Raw genomic sequence first — 16,095 nt, forward strand, 5'->3', positions numbered from 1 at the left:
TAGCCACATCTGAGACCATCAACCAAGAAAATAAATGATGCTAGTAATTGATTATACCCCATAGAATAAAATAAGAACCAATGAGCCCATGTTGATACAAATAATTAACTGAATTAATCAATGACAGAGAAGGAAAAATTCTTCCTTTCAATGGAATTCCAACTAGTAAATGCGGAGGGGATGATGGAAATCAAAAATCACTATCTGGCAAACACAATAAAAACTGTTTCAGGTGAGGATCATCAATGCATGGTAAACTTAGTGGGTAAAAGTATATTTCCAGAGTTTCAAAATATCTCTGTATATGATCATTATTAATTACGAGGAGGAAAATGGTAATTTTACAGTGGAAAAATCTGGTAAATATCACCTAAACCAAGTGATCAAACTTAACGTCACCTGTAATGAGACAAATTGATATCCTGTGTCTCCTCTTGACAAACAAAAAAGATACAGCATGTCTTCCGGGGTATTCTTAACAAAATGTGTAACCTAAATCTAACCCAAATTGAGGGACATTCTACAAAATTACTAGCCAGAACTCTTCAAAAATGTCAAGGTCATAAAAATCAAAGAAATACTTGGGATCTGTTGTAGATTGAAGGAGACTACAGAAACATGACGACTTAATGTCATGTGGGATTCTGAATTGAATCCTACCTCTGAACAAAGGACATGAGTGGGACAGCTGATAAAAACTGAGTAAGATGTTTACAGGTGTACTTTATGGATGTTAATTCCTGATTTTGATCATTATACTGTGATTATATAAGATACACCAAGCTGGGTGAAGATACTCAGGAATTCTTTGTATCATTTGTACAGCTTTTTTTGTAAACCTGAAATTGTCCAAAATAAAAAGTTTTAAATATTTTTAATTTTAAAATGTTTTAAATGCTTAAAAAAATAGCCCAAATCTAGTTTTATTGCTTCTGATAAAAGAGAGTATAAAGAGCCAAGGTTATAAAAGGAGTCAAGAGGGGTACTGAGGGACTGGATTTAAGAAGACATTTGTTTGTACAGAGTTCCTATTGCATTGTGGGTCTCACACCCCCAGGTGCCCCACTAGGGACAACCAAGCCTTGTGAACAGGACTTTCAAGAGGCCACTCCCAGAGATGGGTTTGTGTATCATGCAGTTACAGGGACCCTGGACCAGTGTCTGAAACTTAACCTGAAGAATGTGAAAGAAAGAAGCTATTACTATTGCCCAGATGTGGCTTGCTGCTGTTTGGGGAAGCAGGCACACTCCACTCCCTGGCAAGGAGAAGCAGCAGGCAGCCCAACGATACAGAATCCTTCTGCACCCCAAGATTGAGTACCAGAGGAATAGAGCAGGGGAGCCTCTGAGAGCTGGCAAGGTAAAGTGGTCACCTTAAACACCTGCCAGGCCAGAGAGCACAGAGCCCTCTCACAGAAGCACCAGTCACGGGAGAACCTTCTTCAGAAGGTTCCCCAAGCTGGGGGAGAGGCAGAACACACCCCTTTCTTGGGGGCAGGCAGCACAAACTGGGAGTAGGGAGCTGTTTTAACTCTAACTCAAGGTTAAGGTTTTGGTGATTACACAGGAGTGGGCACCTAATTACCAAGTTGAGCCTTTGTTTTATAACTTAAAGTAACCATAGAACTCTTTATGAATAAACAGAGATGACACAGGTCTGGTAGCATTCTCATCCAGTCCAGGGAGATAATTTATCCTACTAAATAAACTGTCAAGGGAGGCCGAGGAATAAAATACAGTTTTGGTTTTATCCCACTGGTTGTGTCTATTTAACACAGGAATTATATGCCAGGTACGTATTACCTATGCAGCCATTTCTCCCAACCATGAGGCGGGGGCTAACCCTCCCCCACGGATGAATGCCCTCCACAGGGCTGCATAAAGATGGAGTTTACTATGTCCTCCTCATAAACGAGGCCACTGTGACGATGTACCATGGCACCCAACTCCCATCCAGCTCCAGGTGTGAGTGAAGAGTTTTCTGGGGGCGTCCCTCTCACTGTTCTACTTCTACAGCATAGACTTCTAATGACTTGCCAACAGCCAAGTTGAGAAAGAAACAATCAATTCTTCCTTCTGGTTATGCATTATCTGGGGAGGTGCTTTCCAAAGACACAGGAGGAGAACACCGATCCCTGGGACTGAATGAACATACATCCAAAAGACACAAGAGGGAGGGAACATGGGTGAAAGTAGCATTCTACATGTAGTGAGGAGGGAAAGGGGCTTCTGGTCTACCTCTCTGCACAGCCACACTAAAAGCACTGCCCCTGCAACACCACCCAGGCTGATGAAGCATCGGACTCACAGGGGCAGGTCCAACGGCAGCCACAAGTCTCCTCCACCCTGAGAGGGGGCTGGCTGTTGGGACATGATGGCCTCGGGCCTCGGTCACAGTTGACTCGATGACTCTTCAGCAAGGTCTGGCCATCTGGCAGGCAAGTAACTGTGTGACACTGGTCTGGCAGGGTCCAGATGTCCCCGGGCTACAGAAGAAAGAAGCAGATTCAGGCGGGTACAGGATGAGCCAGTCCTGCGCTAAGCCCATCAACTGGGCAACTGACCCCCTCTGAGGACACAGAGACTAGGACTTGGACATGGGCCCAAGCAGCAAGGATGCAGAACACAAGATTTACAGGTGGAACGTCCCCACACATCCACACACATGCACAAAAGCAGGATATAAGAGGGAGAACTGGACCAAGACCAAAGGAGGAAAAAGGGGGAACAAGCACCCCAAATACTCATTCTTATCTTTCTTTCAAAGCCAGCGCTGAAAGGAACTCACTCTCTTCTCATTCCCTTCCTCATCCACGCAAACTCCAAGGAACCCTGAAACAGACACAATTAAGATCTGAGTTCCGATTCCCAACCTGCAGCAGAAGCCATCACAAAGTCTGTGTGGCCCCAGGGCTAGTCCCGGAAGGGGACTTCACTCTGCAAAAAGGGTCTGACCAGGTTTGACTGTGAGTATATGCAGGTCCACCAGGTTAAGAGGTGGTCACCCTGTGGCTCTTCAGGCATGCTCTGTGGTTCTCAATAACTATGGTGATAACAACAGTAAGAACACAGCAATCTCTACAGGGCATGAAGCTTCTCAGGCCAGAAACTCCTTTTCCCATTTCATGTGTAGATCAGTGCCTAGTGAGGAGTTGGGGAGGAAATGAGGCAAGGTCCCAGAAATTCGAAAGAGACCTTTAAGAGTCCTTCCAGGAGAGCTATCTTCCAGCAGGAAAGGGCAATAACTCTAGTAGGTTTTGACTCAGAGCTAATCACATTAGGAAAATAAATAAAATCAGGTAAAAAGAATTATATATGATAAAAATAAAAATTCTAACCTAAGTCAGTTTAAGCCATGGCACTTTGATATTAGATTCTACATTACTGTTTTTCTAAGGCCCTATATACTCAGGCTGAGGGTGAATATAGGACATGGGGAAAAAGACCATGGTCTGCAGGCTGCTGGGGTTCCCTGCATCTGTCTTCCACTTCTTTGTTCAAGATCACTCTGCGCCAGCAAGCATGGGTTGTCTCTGCTAAAGTCTTGATGGACAGTTAGGATGGAAGGAGGGCTTTACACAGAGAACTTTCTGGTGGTCCCTCGGATGTTTTTAGTACAAACTTTCCATGAACAGAAACTTAAAGGTCCTGGTCTATGTAACAATCTTCATTCAAGGCCAGATCTTGTGCATGCATACCTTTGGGTCTCTAGAATGGGGTTTTTCCTTTTGAGGGGGTATGAAAGGCATTACAAGACTCACCAGAGCATAGCTTGTGGAAGAAGGAATTTCCTAGGGTGACCATGGTGGGAAGGTCTTCGATTCGCTGGAGCTTCACCACATTGGAGCTGGCCTTTGGGCCTGCCAAGATCCTCAGCTGGGCCTCATCATACCGATCCCCAATTCCAATGGGGATCACTGTCACTCCTGGGGTTAGCAGAGGAACAAGAAAGGGTCTGTGTTAACCTGCTTTGGTCAGGTGGGCCCAAAGTGGACTGACCTGAACCTATCCCCAGCATCTGTACAGAGCCTCATGCTTCCTAGATGGGTCACATAAAGTGACCCCATGAGCAAATATTCAGTCAGTCAACCAGTTTTAATGACACCACCCTGTGTCAGGTACTATTCTAAGCAATGGGGATACAGTGAGCCGAGCAGATGAAGTCCCTGTCTTTGTGGAACTTGCACCTGGCAAAGACAGACAAAAAAAACACACATATAAGGAAATCTCTAGTATTTCAGACGTGGGTAAGTGCTTAGGAAAAAACAAAATGAGATATGAGGATGGGAGTGCCCAGGGTAGAAGTGGGAATTACTGTTTCATGCAAGGTGGCTGGATAAGCATTTGATGACATTTGAGCAGAGACCTGAGGTGAGGACAGAAGAAGCCAAGAGGATGTCCCAAGCAGAGTGAACAATGAGCGAAGAGGCTCTGAGCAGCAGTCTGAATGTGTGCTCCAGGGTGGCTGGAGCAGACCAAACACGAGAGGAAGTGGGTCACAGACCATGCAAATCTTCACAGCCCACACAAGGACATAACATGTTCTCTGAACGAAAGGGGAAGCCAGTCAAGACTTTGGGGCAGAGGAGTGACATGGGCTGACCAGTCTTTAAAGGGTGACTACAGCCACCATGTTGTTTATGAACTACAGGGGACAAGGATGGCAGTTGGGATTCCATCAGAAAGTTATTACAGGGGCGCCTGGTGGCTTAGTCGGTTAAGTGTCTGACTCTAGATTTCGGCTCAGGTCATCATCTCATCAATCATTAACCCATTAGGCAGGTACTAGAAAAGGGCTTGGCACATGTGAAGGTCTGATGGTTCTCACCACCCCATAATGAGTCCCTCTGGCCTCAGACGTGGTGAGGTGGTGAGACTGGGGACAGGGCAAGGACACCACACCACTTCCAAAAGGAAAGGTGTGGAGGTCTGACCCAGCCCCAGCCCTGGACACAAAGGGAAGCACTAAAAGTGACAGTTGAAAGCAAGCAGACAAATGAAGGACAAATGCATATTTATTACTGTTTGGTTTCTAAGTAACACAGGGATTGGTCCACTTCCTGCTGTTTGGAACCAGGCCACGGGTGGCTATTAAGCATTCACAACCATCAGGCCATCCAAAAGCAATCCCGCCAGCTGCTTTCAATCTTCTAGCAGGTTAGGAGAGTCTCGGGATTGCACACTGGACACTTACGGTTGGACCTGGCTGCATCGGCTGCAGCGTCCACCGAATCCATGGAGACACCCATGACCAGGATGACCACCACCTTCGAGGCTCCAGGCCTGGCACCGTGGACTTCTGAGGTGACATATCGCACAGCAAAGCCCAAAGCATCCCCTGAGAATGGAGAACAGTCCACACCAAGTCAGTCCTGACGGCAGGAAATGCTGGGCATCCTGTCTCATGGCAGATCCTTAGGTCAACCAAACAGAAGGATTCAGAGATGGAGAAACACACAAATCAGATCCGCAAGAGCATCCAGGCCCACACTTTACAGGGAGGGAAACTAGCCTAAAGAGCAAAGTGACTGGCCGAGGTCACTTAGTTACATATGCCAAGAATTAAGACCAGACGAAGCTCCTGCCTCCCAGCCCATAGCACCAGGTTACCAATTCGGTTGGGGCCTCCCTCCTGCTGCATGAGGTCCACGAGGCTCAGCAAATGGACTTTCTCATAGGCCACATTCCACGGCACGTCGATGGTGGTGATGCTTCCATACTGCAGCACTGACACCTGAGTGAGCCGAGGCCCTAACAGGAAAGACAACGTGGAAATCGCACTCTGGATCAGGTGGAGCCCCAGAAAGAGCTCCTTCCCAACCTGCTCCAACAGGTGCATCGCTCACCTATGTTGGCTTTTGAAATGAAAGCCTTCGCAAAACTCTTCATTTCACCAAAATAAGAAGCTGGCAAGCTGGAGGAGCCATCCAGGAGGAGGATCACATCCAGGGGCTGGCTGCAGTCTGCAAAGACACCAAGAGGGTGGGCACCCAAGTGAGCACACCAGGCCCACTGTAGCAGACACAGCATCCAAGAACATGCAGGATGCCACCCACCATGAGGAACCATGAAGGGGAGGGTGCCTCCACCGGTCCTGCATGATGGTTAACATGGGCCGGGAAAGGGGGAAGGGAACCCAGGAGTGCCCCAGGGTGGCAGACATTGGGAAGACTCCAAATCCACCCAAAGGCAGTTTAAATGCCTATAGATGAGAGCAAGATGCATCTGCTCCCTCAGTAACTGGAGGCTGCAACTCTTCTAGAATTGAGCAAAATATTGAAGAATAAGAGGGAGATGGCCAAAGGAAATGGGAGTGGCAGCATGGGGCTAGAGGGCGACTTCCATGCTCTCAAGTCTTATGGGCTGGTGAACGTGCTATAAGGTATTCCAACTATAAATGACCAGTGTGCATGGTAATGTTTGGGCACAGAGTCATGATCACAGCACAGAAACAACCTCTGGCCTGGAGGCCATTCCAGATTTGATCAGATAATGCTATTACCGTTCTCCTCAGCAGAAATATCACAAGAATTTAAATAAACCTGTGGCTCTGGTTAAAACAAAAACAAAGGCACTTAAAACAAGTGTGAGAATGAAGAGATATTAACTAAGAGACACTTACTCTGGTGTTAGTGTTTCATTTTCTTTGGGCAAATACCCAATAGTGGGATGACTGGATCATGTGGTAATTCTGTTTTTAATCTTTTGAGTAACCTCCATACTATTTTCCACCAATTTGCATTCCACCCACAGTGCACAAGGGTTCCTTTTTCTCCACATCCTCGAGAAGATATGTGCACCCTATGTTTACTGCAACATTATTTACAATAGCTAAGACATGGAACCAACCCAAGTGTCCTTCCATAAATGAATGGATAAAGAAGATGTGGTGTATATACATACATACATACACATGCACACAATGGAATATTATTCAGCGATAAAAAAAGAATGAAATAGTGACATTTGCAACAACATGGATGGAGCTAGAGCATAGACCTAATGCTAAGTGAAATAAGTCAAAGAAAGACAAATACCATATGATTTTACTCATCTTTGGACTTCAAGAAACGAAACAAATGAACAAAGGAAAAAGAGACAAACAAACAAACAAAAAAATACATGCACACAAAAGACTTAAATACAGAGAAAAAAACTGTAGTTGGTTACCAGAGAGGGGGTGGGTGGGGGATGGGTGAAATAGATAAAGGGGATTAAGAGTACACTCATTGTGATGAGCACTGAGAAATGGATAGAATTGTTCAATCATTGTGTTGTACACCTGAAACTAACATTGTATGTTAATTACACTTAATTAAAAAAAAAAAAACAATCAAGTTCTTTGGGGAAAAAAAGAAATCAGTTATTCTGGGATGGTCCCAAACACACCAAGGACTGTCTTAAACATTCCTGTGCTCTAGAACTAGGAGCTGATTAGACATTAGTATCAGTTAAGAAGGAGGCAACAATAGCAGTAGCAACCAGTTTTTGAGCACTTGGCTATGTCCTGGGTACTGCCCTAAGCATTTTACAAGTACTATTGTCATCCCCACTTTTTTTCACAGATAAGGAAACATATACACAGAGGTATTTGCTCAAAATTGCCCAAAACCATTACAAAAATAAATTGCCCCAAATCACCCAGCTAGTAAGCGGCAGAGTTGAATTTCAAACTAATGCAGTCTGGTTCCAGAATCTGAGGATGCAACCCTCTGCCTGTCACCCAACTTCTGGCCTTGCCCCAAAGAACACCAGTTACTTAGAGTAATTTTACCCATCCAGTGCGGTCAAAGCTGAGAGTCCCCAGACTGAACAGGTTATCTCCAAAGCAAGGAGTGGGATTAGGTGGGGATGAGGCTGTGGGATAAACCAAAACTTGTATTTTTTTTACTCTACATCATTGGTATTGTTTATATTTTAACAATAGCCTTGTATAACCTTTGAATTTATAAGCTCCTTTCCCCAAAAGGCTCGTACTCTAAAGGCGAGGGTTTGACTGAAGATACAGAGCAGAAAAGCAGGATTAGTACCCAAGAACTGCATCCCCGCCAGCTCTCAGCAGCTCTCTCACCAGGCCAGGTGCCCGCATACCTGGGGTGGGGGAGAGGGTAGGGATCTGCAGCCCGTCTCCAGAGCAGCACCTCTGCAGCACCAGATCAGGAGCCTCTTGGGGGAGCACGCCAAAGTCCTGGATGAGGATGGGGGCATTGGGCCAGCTGAGCTGCTCCAGCTCCGGCAGGTTGGCATGAGGGCCCACTCCGATGGGTACCACCTGGATGTCTCCAGGCATCCGCTTGATCTCATCGGAGGCGGGGTTTCCAGTGACCATGTAGACCAGGTTAGGTGCCTGCTCCCGGTCCCCCTGGCTGGCTGAGAAGCTGTGTTCAGACAGGTACTGCAGGGCCAGTCCAGTGTTGGTCCTATTGCCACCCCGGTATCGGATCTCCCGCACCTGCTGCAGGACCTCACCCTTGGACTGGGCCTCCCTGAAGGTGTACTCCACGGTCACCATGTACGAGTACTGCAGCACTGTGATGTGGATGCCGTCCTGGCCCACATCCATGCGCCGAATCACCTCCTCCATGAACTCCCTGCTCTTGTTAAAGTTGGCCTCACCAATTTTGTCGGACCCTTCCAGGACAAACACCACGTCCAGAACCGTGGGGTTCCTTTTGGGTCCCGAGGATGAAACCCCCATGAGCCCTGGACCCACAGTGACTGGTACCATAGGGGGATGCTGGGTAGGGGCAGGCGCTTCGGGGGCAAGGTCACAGAGGTAGTTGATAATTTTATCCCTTTGCTGCTCCAGCTCGTCCACACCACTGAGCACAAAGGCCTTGTTCTCAGGGGCCTGCTTCTCAATGGTGTGGATCTGCCTGAGGTTGGCATGGGGCCCGATGCCCACCGGGATCATGATGACTTTCTTCTTCTTCAGGGCCTGCACGTAACGGATCAAATTCCGGGCCAGCCTCTGGGGCTCCTGGCTGGCCATCAGGAGCAGGGCAATGCGGGATGCTTCAGGGCGATCAATCTTGCCAAAGATCTGGAACAGAGTGTACTTCAAGACCTCGCTGGTGGAGGCCACCTCACTGCCTGCATACTTCACCTGGCTGGCAATGCGCCGTAGCTCCGAGGGTCGCTTCCGGTCCTTGAGCTGGATGTAGGCGTGGGAGCCGTCATGGTACTCCACCACGGCCACGCGGATCCGCTTCTGGGAGATGTGCAGACGCTCCATCATGCCCACCACAAAGGCCTTCAGCACTTCGAACTCAGCCTCCGACAGCTTGGAGGAGCCGTCTAGCAGGAAAACCAGGTCCAGAAGCCTGCTGCAATAGAAGTCGTGGAGGGGCGGCTCCGGGGTGTCCTCCACGTATGGGGTGGTGGCTCTGACCGGGCCTTCTGTGGGGGGCACCACTAGGCCTTCAGACTCCCTGCAGGCCTCACAGGTGAGGTTGACACCATCACAATGACTGCGGTAGAGAGAGAAAACCAGGAGTGGTTCAGGAAAAACTTTTGGGCACTCCTCAGCCTTATTTAGAACCATCCCACATATATTCCCATAGAACTGCCTGCCTGGCCTGCCTGAACTGAGGTCCCATGAATCACTCCCCACCTAAGTGACACAGCATTCTTTAACATATGTCCCCAAATAGCACCTCTACACATGCAGCAATAGGCCTCCCTTTATTCTAGAAGCCAAAGCTTTAATCCATCATAGCACCTGAGGAAGAACCTTTCTTGCTTCTAGGATATCCACACTGCCACTCAAAGTTGATGTCTTTTCAACCTACATCTCTAATAGCATAAATATTTAATTATAATCCAAACCTTCTTCCAAGTGTCTCCAAAGACAAATAATGCTGTAAAAGAATGATGCTGACCAAGACTGGTAAAGGTCCTATTGAAGATAAAGGCTTTACAGTATTTTCTGTGACAATTTAAGCTGTATGAATTTTGTATAATATGTTGGGCCTCAAGAAAAAGAGAAAAAAGTGGATTAAAAACGTTTTGGAAAGATGAATAAAGATTCAAAATCCCAACTTTATCCCAGAACAAAGTTGGGAATGTCCAAGATGTTAGGGGAAAAGACAGTGGCTTGTTCATTCATTCCTCCAAGGGCCATGCGGTGAACACCTGTCATGTGCCAGGGAGAGGCTAGGCCCTGTACCCAGCCCCAAGCACAAGTCTGCAGCAGAGCCCTTACCCTCATACAAATTCCTGCACTACCAAACCAAGTTTCCAGACCCTTCTGGTCACTCCTCACCAGCGTCCTAGAGATGGCAAGGTATACCAAACCACAGGTGAAATCAAGCTGCCCCGTGGTGGAGACCCACAGAGGTTGGGACCATCCCCTATACGTACTCTCCGCCTTTGAGGCCACTTGCCCTCAGCAACCCCAGTAAAGCTGAGAGGCAGCAGTTCCCTGAGCCTTGAGAAACGTCCCCTGTGCCTTGCCTCTCATGCAATGTCCCCAGCCTGTTTTGGAATTATTGCACACAGCTGTCTGAAGCCACAGTGTGTACCCTGGTAGCTGCCCTCCCCATGGGACAGCAGAGGGAGGCCGGGAGAGGGCTCCAAGCTCTCATGCCTGTGTGGCTCAGAACCCCAAGTCAGTGTCAGCTTCTCCCCTTTTTCATTCCTTACGGTCTCCATTTCAGCATGGGGAAGGTGGGCAGGCAGAATCGTACTTGGAAGTTAATTCTTACTTCCCCCATGGTCCACACGATTTATTGCTTCAATTCTTGGTTAACAATGCGTGAGTGCCATACTCTCTAGTTTCCTGTGTCTGCTAGAAAATTAACCCCGGACACTGTTCCCCTTGTTTGTACAGATGGCAGTGGTGGGATCTGACTCTGGCAGCTGTGGCCACAGCCCTTCCCCAGAAAATGTAAGTTCTCAAGTTCAAGTTCCCACAAGGCTCGATCAGTGTCAGGGCGTGGTGTTAAACACATCAACATCTGAACACATGTTCCCTACTTGGGAGCAGAGCTTCAGAAAGTTCAGAGCTCACCCTGAGGACTCCTTCTCACCTCCCCAAAGTCCAGTTCCCAGAGGTAATCCAAGTGAGAACCCAGGGTGCAGTGATAGTGTCTTCCCTCCCAACTACAAAAGCCCCATCCTGGGACCTTGGCTGTGGCCCCAAGGTGTCTATGTCACACTGAGGGGTCGGGGCTCTGAGTAAAAAGCAATTTGACTTCCATAGGTATCTGTCTTTGGACTAGATGTGACCTCCAGGGACAATAATGTGAGAAATAAGGGAGAGGATTCATTTTCAAAAGTACCAAATAAAAGTTGTATTGTCTAACAATGAGTTTACAACCTACTGGAAATACGTACAACTGACCCTCACAATGGAGTCCCAAACCCTTAGATACTTCACTTCCTAGGTCTTCCCCTCTCCATTTCTCAGGCTTATTTTTGCAGGCTTGGCAATGAGCATGCACCAAAGAAAACAGGGAGGAGGAACTGAAAGGTCTCTGTGTCACCTCAGGGAATGAACATTTGTTCCTACCAGACTACTTTTTGCCCTTCATGTGCATAGGAGACATCCAGGTAAGGCTGTAACCTCTGTAGTACTCAAACCAATGAAGAATTGGGGGAGGGACTTCTGCTAGGAGATAAATTGTCTGTGTAACTGCCCCGAGTGCTCCTGTCCATCAGATACCCACTCTTGCAAGAAGGTTGATTAAAACCTCGCTTCTTTGTGCTCTGAGTCTCTGCGTCCCTCCTTTCATTGGGTCAATGGGCTTATTTCTAACAGTAAGAGACTATATCCTTCCACAAGATGGAAGAAACGAAAATACTTCAGTCTCTCAAGAAGTGTTTTCTGGGGACGCAATGTAGTCTGTCCTTAAAGAGAGAGAAGCAAAGTCTAGAAATAAAACAAAACAAACACTCAACCTCTCAACTAACATAGCAAGCTCCTCCCCAAACCTACGTCTCTGAAGAGGCCCCAGAAAACATCACTTCAAACACCAGAGGGTCTGTTTTACCAAATTTGGCAGTGCTCAGGGTCATTGGGGTTCAAGGTGATTTTCTTCCCTGAGGCCAAGCGACGACCAGCCACCTCACACACAGGACAGTCTTTGGGGTCGATGCAGGTCTGCAAAAGCTCATCCAGGATTTTCCCTGCATGACAAACCCCCCATTAGGAAGAAAACTCTCACCTTTCCCACAAGGAAGACTCGCTTTTTAGCTAAAGGAGCCTCTACCAGAAGCTAGCTCTGCCCGCCTCCCTCAAGGGCCACCTCACCACTTAGAAAGCAACTCTCTTTCTTTGGGCCTGGTGTATCCCTCTGTAAGACTGGGAGGGGATATTCCTTCCCCCTAACTCACCATGCCCAAGCCTCAGGACAAATGAAATCTTATCTCCAAGGCTGTTTTCACTCCACCAAAGAATATATTTGATTACCCTAGATCTGTGCTATCCAATAGAGTGGCCAGTAACCACAGGCAGCTAGTAAAATTTCAATGTAAACCGACACTAAATAAAATTGAAACTTCAATTCCTCAGACACAGGAGCTACCTTTCCACAGAACTTTCCCACCATTCCAGAAAGTTCTATCAGAAAGTGCTCTCAATGGTAAGCCCATAAATAGGCAGACACAAGCACGGTACAGGAGCTGAACTTGACAAAAATCATAGCTGGCCTGGCTTGGATGAAAGGGCACCTGGAAGCAGAACCCAGGGTGGTAAGGACAGGGACAGGACACCACGGGGTGAAGTTGAGCACCACCAGGAAGCACCTTTCCTGACAGCCCAGCCCCGCCCTCCAACCCTTCCTGACCCAGGTCAGTTGACTTACCCGGAGGGCAGTGTGCATGGCAGCCTTCCACACACTGCACCGGGCATGCCAGTGGCTCAGGATGCTGGCACGTGATGGGACAGGCCGGGGCACAGCTGTTATAGCGCCATTCACACTCATACCCGTTCTCGTGGAGATTCCTCTCCTCGCAGCTCTGGGCTGTGTAGATAGAACATGAGCAGGCACCCTGTGCCACCCGAGAAGATGGGAGGGCACCAAAGTCCCCAAAGAGATGGTAGTGAGACCCATGGTGGTGACGGCCCTGGGGGAAGTGATGATGCCGGTGGGGAACTAAGCAGCGTGTGAGTCACCAGTATTAGAGGCTGCCCAGGTTTTAAAGCACCTAAGCCAGGAACCTAATGGTTCTGAATCTGTTCTCCATATAAAAACATTCAGCTGCTCCCACCCAAGGAAGACTCTCTATAAATAATGTATGCATTGATCACTCACATTGGCAAATATAATAGCATCTAATTAAAGATACTGAATTTAATTAAAATATTGACTTCCTTCTTCTTTTCATCACTGTTTCATCTTCTCCCTCTTCTGGAATTTCTCTATGTATTAATGCCTTCAATCACTGTCCCCTCTTCCTACTCACTCACATCAATGTCTTTTTTTTTTAAGTTTATTTCTTTTGAGAGAGAGAGAGAAAGAGCGAGCATGGGGGAGGGGAAAAGAAAGAGGGGGAGATAGAATCCCAAGTAGGTGGCAAGATCATGACCTGAGCTGAAATCAAGAGTCGGATGCTCAACTGACTGAACCAACCAGGCATGCCCATCAATGTCTTAACTCCCTTCAACCCTCAGCCATCTGTCCCCATACAGGAGCTCTATGTTCTCTCCCACGAAGGAGTCCTCCCACACCCCACTTAGGGGTGTTAAAGTCTAGATCCATGAGAGATGGTGTCTGAGGGACATCAGGACTCACGACACAATGTGGCTGTCCTCCAGGCCACCACCTTGCCGTGCTGGGCACACACGTGGGCGTAGGCAGCAATGGTGTCACAGAAGCAGGCACAGTCCCCAATGGACTCACAGGAGCAAGTGTCATAGATGCAAACATCCAGGAATGGGTCAGGGTCCACCTGCAAGGGAGTCTCAGGGTAGCCTAGGTCTGGGCAGAATTCAGGAACCCTGGCTCTTGGTCTGGGGGAAAATATTCTGGTGATCAGAGTAGGGCAACTGGGGCTCCAGGGTAGAAGGAGAAATGCTGGTCAGTGGCCCCAACAGGGAGTGGGTACAAAGGCATACTAATTCCTAGTCCTAATCTGGATTCCAACAAGAAAAGCTGAATAGAGGAGTGTTGCTGGCCTTTCATAGGATGTGATATGCCTTAGAATTTTTCAGAACGTTCTCTTCTATCCATCGTCCCACATACCTGCTCAGCCAGCCAGCCATTCCCATAACCCACACTCAACCTCACAGGTGTTAGCTGTTTCTCATAAACACATACATGCTGGTTGCCTTCTTCCTTTGCCTCAAAACGAAGGAAGGAACACATCAGGACTGCTCATGCTGCCTCACTGGGGCGCTGTGGGGCTATTCCGCTGGACTGTAGGACCGGCCTGGGCCTCCCAGACTCCGCCCCCCAAGCTTCCCACTCACTACCCACATTAGATCTCAGTAACCCCTTCTCACCTTCCCTGCCCGCCCCCACACACTGCTGCACACACTGGCCTTTTCCAAGGTAGTTGTGGTAGGAATGAATTCAGACATTAAGCGCATCATTGTTTCCAACACATTCCAACAATCCTGATCTCCCTGGCTCCCTCACTATCTTCCTTCCTCCAACCGAGATGCCCAGGGTGTCCACCCAACTAGCCAACCCTAGGTACTCTCTGAAGTATCCTCAGGAACTAAAAGTCACTGGATAGATAAAAGGATTGCTAAGACTGGTTTCATACATGTGGTGCTACAGAGCGCATGCGTGTGTACGTGGCTGGGTGCGTGCACATATACATATATACACGTGTACCCACACAGAGACCCACATACATGTGCACACAAGTTCTAAGACCGAGGCCAAAAGAGAAGCATTGGCAGATGCCCAGAAGAGCTCTGCCTTGCGTAGAAGAAAAATGGTTCGCCAGGAATTGCTCTCCTCATACACTGTCCTTTATGCATTCTGTTTCCCAGCCTGAAGCCGAGAAAGGGAGTAAAAAGGTGACTTGATGGAGACCAATTCAAAGCCTCCAAGGTGGTGTCCACAATTAGAAGCTCATGCTCCAAGTGCCCAAGCCACTCGGCCAACCCTTAGCAGTCTTCTGCCTCCAATGACCCCACAGCCCTCACCAGCCTGTTGCAGTCCTGGAAAATATCACTGGTGAGGATCCTGCAGGAGGAATCCACCATTGTCTGCTTCATGACGTTGCTGTGACAGGTAGCAGGGGATGAGTCCAGTGGTACCTGGGGAATAGGCAAGAGGACACAGATGGACCAAAACACAGCCCAGAAGGATCCAAGAGACCCTCCTCTGGAGCCATGCCTCCACTGAAGTTCATACCACCCCCCCTCCACCCCACCCCCCTCCAACCCCCATAAAACTGATGGGGACGTTCCAGGAAGCACGCTTCTTGGGCTCAGTCCACACAGAGACCCCAGACATACTTTCCTGGTGTCGGCACACCGCGGGCTCACTTTCCAGGAATTCCCAAAGTCCACGGGATCTTCTTCCACTTGGAGGCTGCTGGTGGTGAAGTCATTGTTCTGGATGCCATCAAAATTCCCACATAGACCACACACTTTCTCCTAACAGACAAGATGAGATCATGAGCACTGTAAACCTTGGAGCAAACTCTCTTACTCGGGGAAAGGAGAGTTCTGGGCAGCAAAGAAGGCAGGTTCATCAGAAGAAGGAGAGGCTGGAAAAAGGACAGGGACGGAGACCCAGAAGCAGACCAGGATAATCGGCAAAGCCTTGTCCTTGCCAAGGTTTTTCCAGGCTTCCTCATGTCCCCCATCTTCAAGTTAAACAGAGGTCATTCACAGAGAGAGACAACCTGCTCCAGTATAAACCATCACTCTCCCCAGCAACAGGCTGAGCAGAAAGAGGAGCCAGTTCAACATCACATCAATGAGAATGTACAGATCCAAAGAGGGAACGTTCTAGTCATACTTTACTGTGGACAGTGTAATAACGCAAGCCCATTATCTGGACAACTGCAGCCTGTCCAGAACAGTCTGGCTAGGATTCTGCTGTGTGTCAAATGCCACCAGGGTTGACATAATATCTTATTTGTCTCTGTGTTCACCTATCATGTATACAACATGCAAGCATGGGCAGCTAC

General features: G+C 48.1%; 1 protein-coding gene across 2 annotated transcripts in view; it reads right to left on the reverse strand.

Annotated features, from left to right (window-relative positions):
- Window positions 1-16,095, reverse strand: part of VWF (von Willebrand factor) — a 137,700-nt gene that overhangs the window by 37,688 nt on the left and 83,917 nt on the right. For both annotated transcript variants that reach the window (XM_060658633.3, XM_060658634.3), the window contains exons 23-34: window positions 15,416-15,556; window positions 15,101-15,214; window positions 13,737-13,893; window positions 12,807-12,965; window positions 11,994-12,129; window positions 8,092-9,470; window positions 5,847-5,963; window positions 5,611-5,751; window positions 5,195-5,338; window positions 3,762-3,926; window positions 2,789-2,832; window positions 2,309-2,486 (exon numbers count right to left, since the gene is read on the reverse strand). In XM_060658633.3, the coding sequence (XP_060514616.3) occupies window positions 2,309-2,486; window positions 2,789-2,832; window positions 3,762-3,926; window positions 5,195-5,338; window positions 5,611-5,751; window positions 5,847-5,963; window positions 8,092-9,470; window positions 11,994-12,129; window positions 12,807-12,965; window positions 13,737-13,893; window positions 15,101-15,214; window positions 15,416-15,556 (2,875 nt within the window). The remainder of the gene's footprint in view (window positions 1-2,308; window positions 2,487-2,788; window positions 2,833-3,761; window positions 3,927-5,194; window positions 5,339-5,610; window positions 5,752-5,846; window positions 5,964-8,091; window positions 9,471-11,993; window positions 12,130-12,806; window positions 12,966-13,736; window positions 13,894-15,100; window positions 15,215-15,415; window positions 15,557-16,095) is intronic.

This window comes from Panthera onca, chromosome B4, assembly GCF_046562875.1.
Source record: "Panthera onca isolate mPanOnc1 chromosome B4, mPanOnc1 haplotype 2, whole genome shotgun sequence".
Classification (NCBI taxonomy): domain Eukaryota; kingdom Metazoa; phylum Chordata; class Mammalia; order Carnivora; family Felidae; genus Panthera; species Panthera onca.